Raw genomic sequence first — 20,848 nt, 5'->3', positions numbered from 1 at the left:
TAAATTCATTAGAGTAACGGAGTTCCCTTAACCAATCATAATGTTTAGAAAGGACGTAGGTTATGCGCCGAGGTTCATGCTTCCTCTCGCGAGGCTCTAGCTCGCGAATCACGCTTCCCACATCCGCTTTCATTATACCGGTACCATTTGATAAATCAAACTTTTCCCAAAGCCAGTTGGAAGGAGAGCTACGACATCCTTGCCACTAACAAAATTGACAAGGCATTCCTCTTGCTCTCGTTTTAATTGTGTAATGATCTCCAGAGTTGAGACAACTTCATGGATAGCTTCTAGCGTTCTTCCGTCGCCATGTTTATTTCCGCTGCGGTTGAACTACAATTATATGGACTACAATGGACTCCGCACGTGAGTTCTGCCTATCTGAGGCATTAAACTTTCTTATATAAGTGGTTACCATGTGCAACCTGATTGCATACACAGACAGGGCTTATAAGCAGAGAGAAGTTATAAACTTTGATCCTAGATTTTATTTTACTTGTCTGCCAGTCCCCCTTATTTTGGTATTTGACAAACTTTAAAACAGAGTACAAACCAAGGCCATTCTGTACCTTAACTTAGGGTTGCACAACTTATTTTTGGTAATCTGCCAAAATGTTGCTGTACAGAAAATTACCCAGCATTACTTAAAGTATATTTGCTACTGACAGCCTACAATGCACTAATTGTGATAAATTTACTCAACTGCAGATTTTCGTAATTTTGTTGGGACAAGAGACCTGAGAGCAGACAGTTGACTTTGGCTGGCAACAAGTCATGGGGTATTTGCATGTGGAGAGGTGTTCCATTGGTTCAAAGAACATATGCTGTTTTAAGAAAATCCAATAACTTTGGGAGCGTTTCATTTTCAAAACTAATCATGGTCATCATTTTAGAGGGTTGGGGTTCTTATCTTGTGAAGTGAAGTGAAATTTATTTATATAGCTCTTTTCAGCAACAAGGTGATCCAAAGTGCTTGTAATAATGATATGGGTATGGTGTGTCAGTAAAAGTTTCTTTTCATATATATATATATAAAATTATTGAACACATATGCCTGTCAAAACTATCTATGGATTTGTAAAGTTTCGAAAACTCACTTGCCGGGTCAGTTTGATGTCAGTTTTCTATTCTCTAAAGTATGACTCTTTGATTATTTGCACATGTCACCTTGACCCCATAATCCACATTTGAGCCAAATATCAGGCCCACATTATAACTGGAAATATCAGGACAATTAAACCAATAAAGTGTATGATAACAGGCCAAAACACTCCTTACTTACTTGATTACTGTATGCAATGGGTTTTACTGTGCATGAATGGTTTCAAATGAAGTACATTTATAACTAAAACAACTGAGTGAACCCCAATGATCTGTTGGTTTAAGCAGAGAAAAATGTTAGAAAGAAAAAGAGATTAACTCTCTAAGGACCGTCATTGTGCGGATGAAATGTTACATATATCAGATAGTTATTTATGATCAGTCTTTTTAAGATGTTCAAAAAATTTAACTGCACAACACAGCGCACGTAATGTTGCAAGAGCTTAGATTACAAAAGTCATAAAAGGATTTTACTAATCTATCCCCGAAGTTGAAGCACATGTTTGTAATTTTCAGACAAGGCAAATACATCCCATGATATTTCTGAATGATTTTTTGAAAAAGGAACAACCTGTCTTTTGTTTTTTTAACTTGTTGTGTTAGCACATGTCCTTTCTTCTTTGGAATATGCTGATTTCAAGCAATGGATGCCATACCCAAGTATTTGTGTCATCATGATACAGAAACTCAGGGTATTGGAATGCCCAGAGAACTGAGATGCTGACATCAAGAGATGCCGTCATGTTGAACATTATCCCGTTTGAAAATTCTTACATCTGTTTATGCCTATTTTAAAGTTCATGCTGGCTCTATGTTAACAGCTTGGTTGTCAGATAGTTGTCACTTAAGATTAGAGAAAAACATTAAAGTTTTTTTTTCCAAAGGGCAGAATTTCCATGCTGCAATGTGCATAAAAACAAGTACTTTCACCCTGGAGTGTAAAGATGATCATTCTCTTGTATTCATGCATGAAACAATATGTATACATGGATGAAACTAGGGCTGTAATTATAGTTGACATAACATGACAATGATAAATGTTTCCCATGCGAGATATATAATTAAAAAAACACATGACAAAGACTTCTGTTTAGGACATGATTCCTGGCTGATTCCTTGCCCACTCACACTGAGCTGGACGAATTGTGTGTGCCCACCCGCAGATGCTTAGACTTTTCAACCAGCAGAACAGCATAAATGCACTGTGGAGAAAAACTGTGAACTCCTTCATTTTCACACTGGCAAACCTATTCATATCTAAATCAGATCTTGACGCTCCCTTGGACAGTCACTGAAGGATAATACGAAAAGAAGCATAGAGAGCATCTGCTGATTAAAATTAGATTAAAGGGCGACCTCTCACAGTCACCTTTTTAGTTAAGATTATTTTGCTGTGGCTGCTGGGATGGGTTCATGACGTGAGTGTCTTACAATATGTCTGAAATGTTTTAAAAATAAAATTGCAGCATGATATGTGTGATATATTCAGATGTCCGTAGAACAGATTCAGTAAAGCCAGCATGGTGGAGGTTGTGTACAGATATCTATGGTTTATGCAATACATGCACCTCTAATATTTCACCAATCAGCCCTCTTTGACTCTTTGATCACATGGTAGTAGCCTGCCAAGCCAAATGCCAAAATGAAATATGGAGCATCCTATTACTCTCCAACTGAGAGCAGTCTATAAGGTAAACACAAGAAACTTGTGCCAAAGAAAAAAGAGAGACCAGACTCAGTGAATAATTCCCTATGATCAGTCATTCAGTCATTATAAGTCTAAAGTCTTAAGTAGGTTTTATGAAAAATAAATTAAGCTTAAACTTTGCTCTCTCCACAGGTCAATGGGGTTTACCCACAGTGAGTTTGTCCTCAGTGTTGGGTATGATGGCAGGTGTCTTGGCATCTACCATGGAATCCATTGGTGACTACTATGCTTGTGCTCGTTTGTCCGGCGCGCCTCCACCACCCACTCACGCGATCAACAGAGGTATCGCTGTGGAGGGCATTGGCTGCATCCTGGCTGCACTGTGGGGAACGGGGAACGGCACCACGTCCTACAGCCAGAACATTGCTGCACTTGGAATTACCAAGGTACAAAGTGCCACATGGAGGCAGAAGCATTCTGTGAAAATCTGACAGCCCTGAGGTCCGTTTCACAAAGCAGGTTTAGTGAAAACTCTGAGTTTATTAACACTGAAATGGGGGAAACTCTGAGTTTTCCGTTTCACAAAGGGAGGTACCTCAAACCAGAGAAAGAGCAGTAACTCTAGCCTGTTTCACAAAGAGAGGTAACTTAAGCTCTCGGTCAGTTACCGTATTAACAGACTCTATGAACCTAACCTGGTCGGGACCAGGAGTTTCTTTCTGTCTCTGCCTTCTTTCAGCCACACATGACATTTCATTTCCTCATTCTTTCAGTCAGCAGATCGAGTTCTTCTACTTCTAGAAGTCCATTAGGCATAGTAGGAGATGACTTTTTTCACTAACATGGCATGTCCTTTTGACAACGATCCCATGGATGAAGGTGCAGCATTATTGCGCAGAGAATTAAATATTCGTCGCATTTACAGACAATTATCTTTTTGAGCGGTACCATCAGATTTTTTTTAGGACCAAAATAAAAAGATCTAAAAGACAAATAAATATTTGTATGAATAGGCTTAAAAAAGATATATATAGGCCTATTATATTTTATAAAGGCACTTGTGTCATGGGGGTGGACTCCCTCCAGGGATTCCCTCAGCCACTGACCATCCGTTAGAGGTGGCGGTGCTGGGCACCACCCGTTTTACGGGCATCTGCCTTCTTTCTGTTGGCTCAGTAGAAGTCTGTGTTAGTTTAAATAGGCTTAATTATTTAACAGAACGTGATATAGATGAGAAGACATTTATGTGTGTGAAAACAGCATTATGTTGGGAATAAAACAACTGCACAGTCAAATAGCCACTTAATATTTATTTTACAGTGTAAAACACGATCCAAATGAGGTACCTCCATGCCGAGGTCTCACCTGTTTGAACAATGTTTTTATATTTCATCTTAAACTGCTGCCAACTGCGCTTCTCCCCCCGCGGGATTGCACCTAAATGAAACAAATGAATGGGCTACCATTCAAGTAGTTTTCCCCTCTAATATTATTATGATTGCAAAGGACTACATTTAAACTTACACTTTTGCTGCTGCAGCGGTGTTGCACTTATTTCTAAAAACGTGTTGAAACTCGCCGTATGAGCGCGTTAAGATTTCTAATTCGAGGTTGATGAAAAACGTAGTCCGTCTCTTCCCCGTTGCCATGGTGACTTGACGAATCGTGGCTCCATTAAGGCTGGCTTTTTAAAGTTGTGGTGCACGCGCAAAACTCAAGGTGAAACTACACTGAGTTGATTAAACTCACTCAAATCAGCGTTTCTGGAACAGAAATCTCAGAGTTTTCTATCTCTGAGTCTAATCCTGAACTCTGAGTTGATCTACTCTGAGTTTGTTGAACCTGCTTTGTGAAACGGACCCCAGGTAAACCATCAGCTTATTATGGCTAACAAGTTACTGAGATTTTGTCAACACATTCAGGACACACAGACCATTAATTCCAAACACACAATTAATGGAGGTCTAATACTTTTCACTCATTTTCTTTAGTCTCCAACATCACCATCTGGCTCATTTAACTTTCTTCACCATCTGCCAACTTTGCTATTGTTTGCCACTGTTGAGGTTGTGCACACTGGGTGCGTCCAAACTTGTTTTGCAACTAACCACTTTGAAGGACAAATATTCTCTTTGCTTTTTCTGGGCACTTGACACATTCCTGAGAAGGCTAGATAAAAATCAGATCTGGCAGAAGAGAGGTTAACTGTTCCCTGTTACTTCAAATCAAATCAAATTTATTTGTATAGCACATTTCATGTACAAAACAATTCAAAGTGTTTTGCATAAAATAAAAGCATTGCGGCAGGGAGTGGAAGAAGCATTAAACATACATAAAAGAACATAAAGAGAAACAAATAAAATAATTTAAATTAATTTAAAAACAAGCAACAGTCCAGATAAATTAAAAGATATTGTGCAGATTTCATGCATAGACACATGAGAAAAGAAATGTTTTTAACCTGGATTTAAAAATGTCTCCATTTGGTGAAAGTTTAATTTCCACTGGCAGTTTGTTCCACTTATTTTCAGCATAACAGCTAAATGCTGCTTCTCCATGTTTAGTCTGGACTCTGGACTGGACCAGCTGACCTGAGTCCTTGGATCTAAAAGCTCTGCTGGCTTTATATTCTCTGAACATATCACAGATGTATTTTGGGCCTAAACCGTTCTGGGATTTGTAAACCATCAGCAGGCTTTTAAAATCTATTCTGTGACTTCACCCTGAAGGAATTCAACCTGCTGTCTTTAAAGTAGTCCTGGTATTTAACAAACCTGCAAGTGCATACAGCTCTTTAAAGGCCTGGTTAGAAACATGCAAGAGTCACTTCCTGTAGAAAATGCAGTGTGCCCTTCCATCATCAGTTCCACCACGTTAATGTTATAGAAGATCTAATGAGTAATGTTGTTTTTCTCCTTAAGGCCCTTTCGCACTGTTGCGTATGAGAGAAGCATATGAGTTGCGTATGAAAATTATCACTCATACGCTGGTATACGCTGACATACGCCAGGGGAACGTTAGGCATAGGTTGTATACGTTTCAAGCACGCTGGCATACGTTGGCATACGCTGAGGCAGAAATAAATTTTTGAACATGCTCAAAACTTTTGTGCGTATGGTTAATACGCTAAGCATACGCTGAATACGCTAGAGGTACGATATAGGTACGTTACTGATAGGTCGAGAACGCTGGACATAAATTGCCATATGTTGGCATGAAGGTGTACCGTACAGCTAGCGTGTTTATAGCCTCCGCCCGTCTGCCGCCTCCATCTCCGCAAGACAGGCGGAGATGGAGGCGGCAGGCAACCGACGATTCACAGGAGCGGTCAGGAGGAGGAGTTGGGGATCTTGATCGCTCAGAACCATGTAACTCATCAGCCGCAGGTGCATCAGGCATTTCAGCAGGTTTGGGTGAGAATGATTCTTGTGTTTTTTTGCCTTTTCCTCGGCCCAGGGCCCGGGCAAACGACGATTGCTTCTTGGGAGGCATGATCGAGATGAATGTCTCGAGAGATGTTGAAAGCGCATCGTCTACTGCAATAATGGAGCAATGTGGAAAGGCTGATATAGGCGCGTTGAAACGTACGCTGGGCATGCGCAGTTCATGCTACTCATACGCTAGTCATTCTTTATTTTCAAGGACTTTTTGTGCGTATGAAAATTATATTATTAATTTTCATGCGCACCTCATACGCTTCTCTCATACGCAACAGTGTGACAGGGCCTTTACTCTTTTGTGTAGTATGAATTACAACTATTTTACAATAAATGTCAGCTTAAATTGACTTGAAAAAGTTAAATATTACACATTGCCTGCCTTTCAAGTCTCATATGATAGAGATTGATAAAGTCATTTTTTTTAAGTATAAATAAGGAGGTAAGCTCAGGTCATGGCCTCAGCAGATAGGTTTCTCCTTAGGTCTGTCACACTGACAGTGAAGGCCACCTCATGTGACTCAAATCATTTTCACACTCATCAAATGTTTCAGTGTCTCCTTTCACCATATAAAAAGGGAACATCTTTAGTTTGGAAGTGACCATTCAAATCAATATAGAACTGTTTCGACATAGATCGAAGGTTATATCACCAAAAGCAACTTTGTATCGATTTACAGTAACCCTTTCCTCGAAGGTGACAAGCCAAATGTCATTAACTACAATACACAGCCACCAGATTCACTCACTCTAAGGGTCAAGGGTTTTTCTTTTAATTTGTCACTGGTCTGTATATCCAGCAACTGGTCAGCAGCATATCCCACAACAATTAAAACTTTATATTTCAGGAACCAAAATATAAAAAGTGCATTATTCAAAGTAAAAACTATTAAAATGGTTGGATTCCAAAGTTCTCATGATCTTTGAATGTAGGGTTTTTCTGTAATATAAGTCTGCTGCTAGGTAATCCAAGACCTGTGCGAGAAAAGAAAAGTTATCAAGAGAGCTTTCTGAGTACCAAGAAGAATTGAATATGTTCACACCAATGTACCGACTGAGTTCGTAAGGGCTTGAATCATCTTCAGCTCTCTTCGTTTTAGTGGACAGGGATGTGTATTGCATTTTCCTTCCAGGCAGAGACAATACACAGAGTCAGTAGTGTCAGATATCATTTTTCTCGCTGTCTTGATTTTGGTCTTGTGATATAAATTAATAAGGAAAAGCCAGTAGTAACAGATAATTAATTGATTTATTGATTTTACCTTCTGTTTGTTGTTCTCCAACTGTCTGAGCCACTGACGAGGCTGAGTTTAGATGATCGTTAAATACCACTGGAGCTTTTTATGGCTTTTGTTGGCACATGGCCTGATGTAGATACACAGAGATAGTAGGTATTGCACCGTTAGACATTATATTAGAAAATCTTACTTTGTGCAACGTTATACAAAATCCACACGCTTTTGTTCTATTACCCCATGAAATAGATAATGTACACCATACTGTGGTGAATATATCAAAGCTGGAAGACACCCCTCACTGTCAGCTATCATTAGTATGGCTTTATCTGTTGATTATTAGTAATAGTAACAGAAAGAAGAGACATCACTGCTTCACATGCAAGCTTCCATTATATATACTCATTGTTTTTTCAGCATATTTTCTTCACATTTTGGCAGGGCTGAACAACAGACTTTCCAAATATCTGGAATAGCAATTGAGGAAAAAAACGAACAACATGTTTAAAAATACGTCTCTGTGTATTGGGTAGCACTGCCAGCAATAAAGAAAGAGGGACTTAAGAGGGACTTTACATTTTAAGGTGTTTATATTCCACTACATTAATATGTTATAAAAAACAAGATGGATATATAAATGTGTTAGCTGTATAGTGGGGCCAACAATTTTAACTCTTTCTCCAACCACTCCTGAACATTTTTTTCTGTGTCGCACCACCTTCAGCAGTTATTAATGCCATCCATGATGGCGTACATGTGGTCTGCAGCAATGTTCAAGTAGCTAGTACAGGTCAAAGATAACATTCACATGAATGTCATGAAGTCACAAAGTAGCAGATTTACTATATCGACAATCAAGTGTGTGCTTGTAAATCATAAATTGTGCCAATGGTTGCATTCAGTTCTGTGGGGGAGCTCCTCGAACTGCAGATTTGCAAATCTAGGTGCAACCAGCTCATTTAAATAATGACAAAAGCAGTCTAACTAGAACAAATCAGCATAGAGATGCAAACAATCAGACCTGTTTATGAACATGAGCCTGTAGTTCACCCATAACTCAGACCCATCTTGTGTCTTGTTGCTGCAACGCAGGCCATACAAGCATTAATTGGTCAGGTCAGTTGAAATACTGCTATATTGCAAAGGTACATGGTAGAATATGCATATTGCAAATGTTATTAAATGACAGAATAGTTATTAATATCATTGACAGTATTACTATTATTATATGACATATACAGTGGCTGTAGTGCAGACGTTTTTCCAGGATTGGAAGCACAAAAGTGACAAGGGTGACTCCTGCTTCTGTCTCTTCTACAGATAAATACACACATTCAGCTGTTCTCATGATGGAAAATAAAACTTTTTTAATCAGTCATTCATCCAGTACTTCATAGTCCTGTATGTAATTATTTTTTATGTTGTGGCTGATTGATGAAGATTGACTCAAAGTCAGAACCGGTGTGATTCAACGTGTCCATAATGAAACTTATTCCTAACCACTTGTTTCCCTCTATACAGTCCTGGTGAAAATAACTATCGCCTGGTGAGAAATATTTTTTTTTTATCAACTTTCTTACAAGCTCCTATGCTCATTTCACACCAGGTTGGCAGTAGACTGGTCCTCCAGACGACTGGAATTCTGATGATTATCCTGGGGATCTTTGGGAAGTTTGGAGCAGTTTTTATTACCATTCCAGACCCCGTCATCGGAGGAATGTTCCTTGTTATGTTTGGAATGATTGCAGCCGTGGGGATATCTAATCTTCAGGTAAACACATGAAGAAAAACCAAAGAAACCAAAAGTTAGCACAACCTATGATGAGAATTTATGTGGGAGCTAATTGGGGCTAGCGGCTGCTCCCCAAACCAAGTGAGCAGACACCGGATGCTTGCTGCTAGCTACCAGCCAAGGGCCTGGTTTAAGTTAGTGGCCACAAGCCACTATTCTCTGAGACCCAAGAAAAAAGCCACAAGCCCCCACTAGCCCCTTGCCAACTTCTCCTTGTAGCTTGCACTAACTTCTCATTTCATGGCAGATGTAGATGTAAATAGGCAAGATTAGCATATGCATAGATCCTCAGTCACTGACAAAGGACAAACGTGCATCCATTTCCAAAGCCATTTTAGTTCATGCAAGATTTTTTAATGTCAGTCACATCAAAATGTAAAGTTGGGATTTACTGAGTTGAGTTTTTAGTGAATTATTAACTGCTGCAGTGGATGGATGTAATTTAAAGTTGCATATCAGGTTAGTCTTAAATGGCACTTAGTATTTATATTTAAACTGTCTCATCAACTTGTCTGCATGGAAGTTGCTACAAATACATTTTAAGATTAATGCAAAAGGCACAATGCATTTAGCAAATATTTAGTATGGTATTTGCTAGCCCTCAATAGGTGGGATTTGAAATACCATCAGTGCTCTATGAAATATTGAAATTTACTTTGATTTAACCATGTTTTTAGGAAACAACAGGCTATCAAGTGAGACATAATCCATCCACAAGATGTTTTGATTAACGATCAGTATTAGAATATATTGTTACGCTGTTGATATTGTCCTTGCTTTGCTAAACAAAACTTAAGTGATTTATTGATCTTGACAGAAGGCTTCCAAAGTAAGTCCCAGATAGTCAGCCTTTCCTTCACCACAAAAAACACATTAGAATGAGAGCTGAAAAATGAATTGAAACTGGAGAATATTGTTTTCCAATATCCAATAATAACTACTGATAACTTTTAGCAAGATTTATTTGCCCAGGAATGGACCCGTTTGGCTGTTGTGTAAAGGACTCATGCTGCTTTTTTTTATGTGGACAAAAACACAGAGCAGGGAGCATTTGCTAGAAAGTAAATCTTGTACAACACTGAATTCAATGATTCATTAGGGTGGGGAGTCCCATCTCTACAAGGTATTTTTCCTTTAAAGAGCAACTTCTATCAGTTTTTGTAGAAGTTGAAACGTTATACTGTTTTTTTCCCATCGTATTCTAACAACTATTATGTTTCCACTGAACAAACACAACTCCCTTGAGTCTCAGTCAGTCAAAAATCTTGAGGGAGTTACAGTTTAGTCCATACTACGTAGTACAAAGCTGAAATGACAAAGTGCTCAAACTTAGTGTGTGGACAGAAAATTCCAGTATTATGTTTCAGTTTTTCATAGAAACCGATGGAAAAATACACAAGAGCTTAAAGCAAATGGAACAGACACAAAGTCAAAAGTGGGACAAGTTTTAGTGTGTGTGTGTGTGTGTGTGTGGGTGTGTGTGTGTGTGTGTGTGTTAGTGTGTAACTGCATATGCATGTATATATTCTCATCCGATATATAGAATCTTGGCCATTTTGTGTAGAGAGGCAGAAAAAAAAATCGTGCTTTTTTGCAATTCGATCAACCTCTTAGAACCCATCAATAGCCTGGCTTGACCCCACACTGGCCTTTATAAAACCGTCATGATCAAATTAATGTGGATCTTTTTTTTAATTTCCAGATTATTTCTAATCACATTTAAATAAGTTCCAAAACAGAGATGGCAACCAGTTGAGACAGATCAACAAATTAATGTCTGGCATCTGAGAGTCAATAAACCAATTTCAACAATTTCTATCACATCTCTGTCCTCTTCTCTCTCTCCAGTATGTTGATCTTAACTCTTCTCGCAACCTCCTCATCCTCGGCTTCTCCACCTTCAGTGGTCTTGTATTACCTTCATGGTTTCACTCCAACCCTGGCATCATTGACACAGGTGATTTTAATACGGACACTCATCATTAGGTCTTTTATATAAATGTACATAAATGAAGGTATTTATCAGTGCTCTCTGACCTATAAGTTGTCTCCTATGCATGTTACAAATTTGAACAAAATCAAATGTTTCTAAAGAAATAACCCCCTTAAATTGTTCAACTCATTTGTCATCCTTTCGGAATTTGTCCATCTCTGTGTTGCTATGTATGAAGACTACGAAATCTGTTAAGCTATTTGATTGGTGCCCTCTGTGGCATTACAGATGGTATCACAATAGTAATACAGTGACAGGTCTCTTTGAAATGACAGCTGAATTGACAAATCATGGAACAGAAGACTGGCAAACTAGCTTGTTGCTCATTGTGACGGCAGACATTGAGTCAAGTCAAATTTATTTGCATAGCACATTTTATGTACAAAACAATTCAAATTGCTCTGCATAGAATAAAAGCATTGCAGCAGGGAGTGGAAGAAGCATTAACAATACATGAAAAATATAAAAAGGAATAAAGAAAATAATTAAAATGAAATTAAAATGATTAAAAACAAGCAACAGTCTTGATAAATTAAAAGATAACGTGCAGATTTCATGCATAGACACATGAGAAAATAAATGTCTTTAACCTTGATTTAAAAATGTCTACATTTGGTGAAAGTTTAATCTCCACTGGCAGTTTGTTCCACTTGTTTGCAGCATAGCAGCTAAATGCTGCTTCTATGTGTTTACTCTGGACTCCGGACTGGACCAGCTGACCTGAATCCTGGGATCTAAGAGCTCTGCTAGGTTTATATTCTCTGAACATATCACAGATGTATTTTGGCTCTAAACCGTTCTGGGATTTGTAAACCATCAGCAGGCTTTTAAAATCTATTCTGTGACTGACTGGAAGAGTAGTTTCACCTTGAGTTTTGCGTGTGCGCCACAACTTTAAAAAGCCAGCATCAATGGAGCCTCGATTCGACGAGTCACCATGGCAACGGGGAAGAGGAGGGGCTACGTTTTTCACCAACCTCGAATTGGAAATCTTAATGCGCTCATACGACGAGTTTCAATACGTTTTTAGAAATAAGTGCAACACCGCTGCAGCAGCAAAAGTGTAAGTTTAAATGTAGTCCTTTGCAATCACAATAATATTACAGGGGAAACTGCTTGAATGGTAGCCCATTTATTTATTTCATTTAGGTGCAATCCCGCGGGGGAGAAGTAACCTGGCTGACGCGTCCACAATCTCGATGAGATGGTGGTCTGGGAACTAGGTGTGCATTTTCTCGTATTTGAGGCGTGGTTTACGAATGCCTAGAGCCGTTTATTGGGCGCTACGAATGTCTATCAAATGACGTCAGGTTCTCCCCATGCTGCTTTGCGCGCGATTCATAGCCAATTGTATCACTTATACCAGATGACGACAGAAATTCGACGAGGAAGAAGAAAAAAAATGGAAAATAAAAGTAAACTTGCGCTCTAAGCTACATAAATTGACAACAAAGTAGGCCTATATGCTATATTCTACATGAATTTTTATGTTGTAGAGTTGTGAATTTATTTTAATAATGGAGAAATTGAGCAGCCTTGCTTTGTTGTCTACAGTAGTAGATCAACCCTCATCTTACTTTGAAGCTCCCAGCTCCCAGAAGTGACGTCGACGCACTTGGCATCAGTTTAAGATGAAATATAAAAACATTGTTCAAACAGGTGAGACCTCGGCATGGAGGTACCTCATTTTGATCGTGTTTTACACTGTAAAGTAAATATTAAGTGGCTATTTGACTGTGCAGTTATTTTATCGCCAACATAATGCTGTTTTCACACACATAAATGTATTCTCATCTTTATCACGTTCTGTTAAATAATCAAGCCTATTTACACTAACACAGACTTCTACTCAGCCAACAGAAAGAAGGCAGATGCCCGTAAAACGGGTGGTGCCCAGCACCGCCACCTCTAAAGGAAGGCCAGTGGCTGAGGGAATCCCTGGAGGGAGTCCACCCCCAAGAAACGAGTGCCTTTATAAAATATAATAGGCCTATATATATCTTTTTTAAGCCTATTCATACAAATATTTATTCGTCTTTTTTTACTTTTGTCCCAATAAAATTCTGATGGTGCCGCTCAAAAAGATAATTGTCTGTAAATGCAAAAACATCTATTCGCAGTCTGATAAACATCTCCCAACGAATATTTATTTCTCTGCGCAATAATGCTGCACCTTCATCCATGGGATCGTTGTCAAAAGGACAAGTCATGTTCGTGAAAAAAGTCGCCTCCTCCTGTGCCTAATGGACTTCTAGAAGTAGAAGAACTCGATCTGCTCACTGAAAGAATGAGGAAATGAAATTGCGTGTGTGGCTGAAAGAGGGAGGAGACGGAGAGAAACTCGAGGTTTCTTGAACCTAACCTGGTCCCGACCAGGTTAGGTTCATAGAGTATGTTACTACGGTAATTGACCGAGAGGTTAAGTTACCTCTCTTTGTGAAACAGGCTAGAGTTACCCCTCTTTCTCTGATTTGAGTTACCTCCCTTTGTGAAACGGAAAACTCAGAGTTTCCCCCATTTCAGTGTTAATAAACTCAGAGTTTTCACTAAACCTGCTTCGTGAAACGGACCTCTGGAATCTATGTATTACATAACATGGTATGTCCTTTGAGCTACTGTTTGTTTTTATAGTTATTAAACACACGCAATGGTAACACGTATAAGCTTTTCAGGATACAGAACTTTTTTTTTTTAATCATGCATCAGTGAGCGCAAACTGACAAGTAGAAAATTGGTAAGAGTGGCTCTCTGGGAGAGTACACTGATTGTACTGAAATATGATTTGTTTATCACCTGTTCCCACATCAGGTCTTATAGTGTAGCTTTATTCTTTATGACATATTGTATGATTTTATCTAGCAGCAGTCAAGACTGGGATGCCTGAATGACATTTATAGGGGTCCAATTATTAGGATATGTCTCCCATGACATTTTCGTGCCTGATGCACCGAAGAACCCTCACCTTTGCTTTTGATGAATCAAAGATAGAATCGGTGAATTATATCAGAAAGGTGTGAAGCTGTGTGGTCCTGCAGTGCTTCCACCTGCAGATTATGCCTGAGAAGTTGGCAGCAGTTTTGCCAGCATAAGCTCCTAAGAACAAGGTGTTCCCAAATCCCTCAAGCCCAGATGGCAAACACTTTACCTTCAGTCTTTAGCCTAGATTTTTAAGTGGCAAGGACAGTTTTTTTTAATTGTCTTACCTGATCAAGTCAGATTTTTTTGTTTGTTCGATTGTTTGTTTTCTTTCCTCTTCCAAGGACAGAAAATGGCATTCAATTTGAAGCTCAGTTGGTTGTGCCAAGTCATCTGGGTTGATGTAGGAAGCAGTTCAGCCTGCAGGAGGAACTGTTGGGGCTCTTCCATTCTTGAGAATTTCTTAAATGCTTGGAGGACGAGGTGTGTTAGCATGGGTCTGTGTGGGGGGGTGGGGATGGAGGCATAGACGCAATAAAACACACACGAATATGTGTTTGAGTATGTGTTTTTTTTTCTTTCTATTTCTTTTTGTTTTAATCACAAGATAAAGAAGAATTTTTACTGTTTATGTTTTTTCTTCATTTTGTATGAAGAAATGTATGAGCAGAAGTTCATCTGACTCATAACTCGTTTGCTTTTTGTATGTTTTGTATTCACAAACTGGCCTGCTATGCAGTATGAATATCTGCAGTATTGTGAAACCATCAACTGCATGCCACATAGAGTAAAAAGGGGCAACATTGTAACCAATGCATATGATTGAATCCAGGCTAAATCCTGGTTTACTTGTACCTCTGGGTTGTTTATGTGTACCAGTGTGTAAAATTGGCTGCAGTTGTGGACTCACTTGTGTCACTGCTGTTTGGTCGGATAGCGAGAACAGGAAAGTGGAAGAATGAATTTTAGTGAAAGAAAATGGAACGGTATTTACATGCTAAAGTGAAGTACTTGAAATGATCTCCTACTTTACATAAACATAATACATTTATGCATTCATGCACAACAGGTAGGACCCAATTACACTAATCCAATCATGAAAAATTAATCCAGTGAGTGAAACTACACAATCTAAATCGAGTAGGATCGATCAGAGATCAATGACAGGCCCTCAGCTGATGGTTCTCTTCTTTTGATGACACTTTAGCTGCAGAGATTCTTTGTGGCCGCCTCCCATGAAGGCACCATCAAAAGAGCAATCCTCACGATTAAACAGCTCTTCTCTGTAGACATAAGACCATGATCCTATAAGTCATGTGATGCTAGTGTCTCCCAGGAAAGTTCTAATCCATAGTTCAACACTGGGCATCAGGGCTTGTCTGGTTTCCTCAGGTCTAGGCTGCTTACCTCCAATCCTCTTGGCTTGCCCCCATGTCAGTGGCTGTAATCTGCCCAGATCAGATAAAGCACTCCTGCCCCAGAGTCTTTCTCCAGCCTCAACACTCAGCTGATATCTCCAGACAAGAGCATGCCTATCAGCGCTCTTTGTAAACAAACTGTGGCTCATCCAGACATTCTTACATGTACAGGCTGTTGGACTTATTGTCAGCTTATGGGTACCTTGAACTTTTGACTGCTGCCTCTTTGGGGAGGAAATGCATGTGTGTGTGTGTGTGTGTGTGTGTGTGTGTGTGTGTGTGTGTGTAGGGATGGGTCATTTGAACAAAAGTGTGTTCAGAGTAAAACTACGTCAGTGCTGTTTGCAGTTCTTGATTCAATTCAATACAACTTCATTAGGCAGTTTATTGCCTGAGGAGCATTATGAAAGCAGGGCATCGGACATGCAGGCATTCACATATTCAATGGCTCTCTGTCTTCACCCATGTGCTGGTGGTCACACACGCCACATGAAAGGCCAACTCTGGCTTTGGAAATTGGCGTCACAGTGGTGTGGTGATTACAAATGGTGCTGCTCTGCCACTAAGCAACCTTCATGTTTGTAATGTTTGACTCCAGTGGTCCTATAGTAGCCTGGCGACGCCATCCTACGTACTTCCGCCCAAAGATTTTGGCTCCGCACATAGTCTGGCCAAATCCCAATTGCCAATCAGCAAACAGTTGCGAGTGGTGACGCAGAACTCACGCGCGGAGTCCATTGTAGTCCATATAATTGTAGTTCAACCGCAGCGGAAATAAACATGGCGACGGAAGAACGCTAGAAGCTATCCATGAAGTTGTCTCAACTCTGGAGAGCATTGCACAATTAAAACAAGAGCAAGAGGAATACCTCGTCAATTTTGTTAGTGGCAAGGATGTCGTAGCTCTCCTTCCAACTGGCTTTGGGAAAAGTTTGATTTATCAAATGGTACCGGTATAATGAAAGCGGATGTGGGAAGCGTGATTCGTGGGCTAGAGCCTCGCGAGAGTAAGCATGAACCTCGGCGCATAACCTACGTCCTTTCTAAACATTACTGATTGGTTAAGGGAACTCCAATGAATTTAAGTTGCTGAGTAAGGTCCCACCCTCCATGGAAACGGATTCCTCTTGGGGTTTTCCAGACTGTTTGACGGAGTCAACAGTCGGCTTTCGCCCAGGCTAGACCTATAGATACCTTCAGGACAACTATCACAACTTTCCCATTTCTGTCATTTGATTCTCCACATAGCTAAATGAAAACCCCCGGCATAGTTGGCTCTTGTATGCTACCCTTATCCTTTCCAATCATCCACTTCCTGTATAAAATGTTTCGTGAACAACTATATTGTAGCATGAGGAAGACTAAAGGTTCAAACTTCAGTTCATCCAAGATACAAAGAACTTTCTTACCTCACTTTCTTCTGGTTTTATTTATCCATGGAGCTGGATTTAGTTGTTTTCACAAGGCCTGAGACATGCGTCTTCGAGATTAATGCCTGCGCCAATACTATGGAAATGAATTGAATTTTGTTTGTGGCCCTTTCTGAATTGAAAAATTACCTTTAATTTTTACCATTACCTAAAATTCCTGTTCCAATAAAAACCTCTCCCTGTGAGGTTTGCAATTTGTTCCATGCAATTGAGATACATTTTCCAAAAGGGTCATCATTGCTTTAAACATCAACTGGGTTAAAATCCTCATAAATTAAATCCCTACTGACAATTCTGCCAGAAAGTAAAATCCCTTAAGGTCATGGAGCTTTAACATTTTTTTTTAAAACCTTAAAGTGGAACTCTTTAGATATTTTACATATCTATGTCCATTGGATAACTAGTTCACTAAAATCAAGTTCTTAAGTTCCAGAAGCAATAATTAAATCTAATTACATGTAATGATAGCAAAGTTTATTAAATAGAGCCAATTATAACATTTTAATGAATAAAAGACACACTGTTTTTCCTGCATTTCTCTTGGCTAGGTCCAGAAACTTTGAATCTGTATACCGCACCAAATACTCCACCAAATTTACTTACATTTACTTTCTTATATAAAAATATTTCCTCATTTGAAAAGTATTTAGACATGTCCTAGACATGTCCACACAGTTCATCACAAGATCGATAAACAGTTAAATAAAGTGATCACATTACATTACTTAAAGTAACTAAAGGAGTACGTAAATTAAGGAATTTCCTTTGCTCTTTGGCTTCTCCTCCAGATGTGTTATGGAATACCAATTTCATAAAAACTCATTTTTATGTGAGCCCTGCGCATGTACAAATATGAATTTGTTGTCATGTTGAAGAGGTCACAAAGATGCCATTAAAAGCCCATAAAAATGTCAACTGATTGTAACTGACAGTGTGGTGCCGGGCGAGAAACCAAAGTTATGAAAATGAATGATGTGCAAAATAAAGGACACTTTACTTCAAAACAAGTGAAGAGAACATATTTTTAAGGTGCACAAACTTCAAACCTCTAGGGTTACTTTAATTCATCATCAACAAACCTCATGTTATACAAGCTAACTAGCTTGTAGCTAACTATAACTAGATTTGCTCTCCACCAACGTTTCGAGATGTGGAAGAAATTTCCTTTCTATTGCATTTGTTAGATAATCCACAGACAACTGCAAAAGGATGCCTATGGCCTAGTTGTAGTGAGGTAGCACTTAGTGGCAATGGAAAATAATTAAAGCTGTTGTATATGGGTATATAGCTCTAAAATTTAAGAAATATTCATCTATATGCTAATTTAGTTATAAAGATTATGTAGCACATATAAGATCATAATATCGGCAACTGATATTGCATCTGTTTTGATATATAAAAGGGCCCAAGGTTGTTAACCAGTGGCAACGCGGGCCCCATGCTTTCTCTTCACATTACCAGTATCTGAACCAACAAAACCCGCATCAATGCACCACAAAGAAACATTTTAGCTGCCAGCCAGGATATACATTCTATACCTGCGCAAGATGACATATCGTTCATGAAAAAGGGACCATAGTACAATATGTACATTACACAAAAAGGGAAACCGAAAAACTAGGTCGATTTAAAGAAAAAACAATAAGGACTAAAGTTTGACACGGCAAAAATACAAGCGGGACAGACATTCCCACAGGGTTTGACAAACAGAGCTCTGGGTCAACCAGAAAAAAAAGCACAGGTATGAGATCAGTCCCACAAACGCATGGCTGCTATATTGTTTAACGTGATTAACAGTCAGTCATTAACCAATTGCTGTTGCTTGTCAGTGAGACTATATTTCTTTTCTCTTCACTCTTTCACTTGTTTTAATGTAGTTTCACAATCTGCTTAAGGGTAACAATTTACTTTATTATTTTGTTCTCCGGTTGAAGGAATAAAAGAGCTGGATCAAGTGATTGTTGTGCTCTTCACCACCCATATGTTCATCGGTGGATTTTTTGGATTCATCCTGGATAACACCATTCCAGGTATGAAAAAGGTCAATCAAATAAAAGCAGTGAGTTATATAAGTTATTATCAGCCAAATAAAAAAAAAATGTATTCTTTTTAATTTTCAGGTACTGACAAAGAGAGGGGCATCAAGAGCTGGCAGGATAAGGTGCAAGTGCAAAGCAAAAGCTCATGTGACCTATCCTGTTATGATATCCCATTCTGCAACGGTTTCTTAAAAAGATTTAAATGTTTCCAATATCTGCCCTTCCTCCCTTCTTACAAGACCACAAAGGAGGGGGCATCCAAGTAATAAGGTGGTAACTTCCTGGGTAACATTGATGCTAGCTTGAAAGCCTAAAACACTGAGCCTTAAAGAGAAAGAAAATTAATTTCAGAAATTGGCATTTATTCAAAGGTAAACACATTTCACATAAACATGAACAGTGCACAGTGTTATTCTATTGCTTTTACATTGTTTTTAATCATGAAACCTTCGGTAGTTGTGTTTTCTACCACAATCTCATACATGCAGGTTTTATAAAACAAAATCTAAACCATTTAATTTCTGTTTATGATGATTAAAGCGTTAGCTTAAACCTGTCAGTGTAAATCAAAACTAGGGATGCAGATGTGGGACTGGTCAGACCCTCTGTGTAATTTGTAATATAAAACTTGTAAGGAATAAAAAATAAAGACACTCATATATTCATATAAAAGATCTAAATTTGTATTGAATGTATAAATGTATGTGTTTTGTTCATAGTAAAAGATTAAACTCTGAACAAAGTTAAGCTGCTCTTTCTGCAATAACCCTCTCCACATGCTCTACTTTACTTACTGGAGCAAGCAAGGAGCAGAAACATCAGTCATGAATAAGAGCTCAAGAGTAGTGATGCTGACTTATGAAAAAGGTTTTCAAGATGATCCATGTCAGTTTGAACTAAACGTATTCTTTCTTTATATTTTACTTCTGTTTAAAATGGCCACTTTTTGGGGTCTTTAACCATTTACCTTTTATGTAGAAATGAAACGTGTCTTTATCAAAATCCATTAACCTTTCAGGTGTTAAGAGTGTAACCCATCCATTTGCTTTGGGATCATCACTACCTCATCAACAACAGTAACTTGTAGAAGAGGACGATTAACCGTTTTTATTAAACCAATATGTTTAATCTAAAACTTTTATCTAAAACTGAATGTTGTCATTAATGTTTTAAATGTTCTTCATGTAGTATGCTTCACCTTGTCTTGTGTCATCACTGTATGGATGTAAAGACTAGACAATTTGAAAACTGTTTTTACTTTTAAAAATGTATATTGTGTTATTTTACTTTTTTTTCTGTACCATTCCTTAACAGTCCTAAACTGTCCTAAATAGAAAATAAATTCTGAATTTATTTAAGGATTTTATCAATTGTCCCAAACTCATTTTAACTTGAGGCGTAACACTTTACAATAAGATATATATGATAGCCAGGTAACTAAATTTTATCTATGAGCTAATGATTTGTTAATGTTTTGATATTATACAGTAAATAATGATAACAGTTGTAAGAAGTCACATGTTAATGATTGTGACTCATGAATATTTTTAAATCAACCATGATCACTTTCGTCATGAACAGTTCCTGCTTATGTGTGACCCAGCAGCTGAATGGCACAAAATCAGTTAAAACTCATCCATCACTAATTATTCAAAACGAAATGACTGCTTTTGTGCATCTAAATCGAAATATATAATTCTGAATGTCACTCATTACTTCATAATTAACTTTATGAAATGATTTTACAAGGATGTCAAAATCTGCATGACTGAATATGATACAATAATAATACTGTACTGCCCATCCTTTACATAACATGGTGATCAAAGAACGAAGTGT

At 38.4% G+C, this 20,848-nt stretch overlaps 1 protein-coding gene across 2 annotated transcripts in view; it reads left to right on the top strand.

The window, feature by feature from the left end:
* Positions 1–20,375, top strand: part of LOC142384784 (solute carrier family 23 member 2) — a 53,859-nt gene extending 33,484 nt beyond the window's left edge. For both annotated transcript variants that reach the window (XM_075471091.1, XM_075471090.1), the window contains 5 exons: positions 2,942–3,195; positions 9,028–9,192; positions 11,062–11,170; positions 18,905–19,000; positions 19,091–20,375. In XM_075471091.1, coding sequence (XP_075327206.1) covers positions 2,942–3,195; positions 9,028–9,192; positions 11,062–11,170; positions 18,905–19,000; positions 19,091–19,275 — 809 coding nt within the window. In that variant the 3' untranslated portion in view covers positions 19,276–20,375. The remainder of the gene's footprint in view (positions 1–2,941; positions 3,196–9,027; positions 9,193–11,061; positions 11,171–18,904; positions 19,001–19,090) is intronic.
* The last annotated feature ends 473 nt before the right edge of the window (positions 20,376–20,848 follow it).

This window comes from Odontesthes bonariensis, chromosome 7 (genome assembly GCF_027942865.1).
Source record: "Odontesthes bonariensis isolate fOdoBon6 chromosome 7, fOdoBon6.hap1, whole genome shotgun sequence".
In the NCBI taxonomy this organism is placed as follows: Eukaryota; Metazoa; Chordata; class Actinopteri; order Atheriniformes; family Atherinopsidae; genus Odontesthes; species Odontesthes bonariensis.
This window is presented reverse-complemented; position numbering and strand designations above follow the sequence as displayed.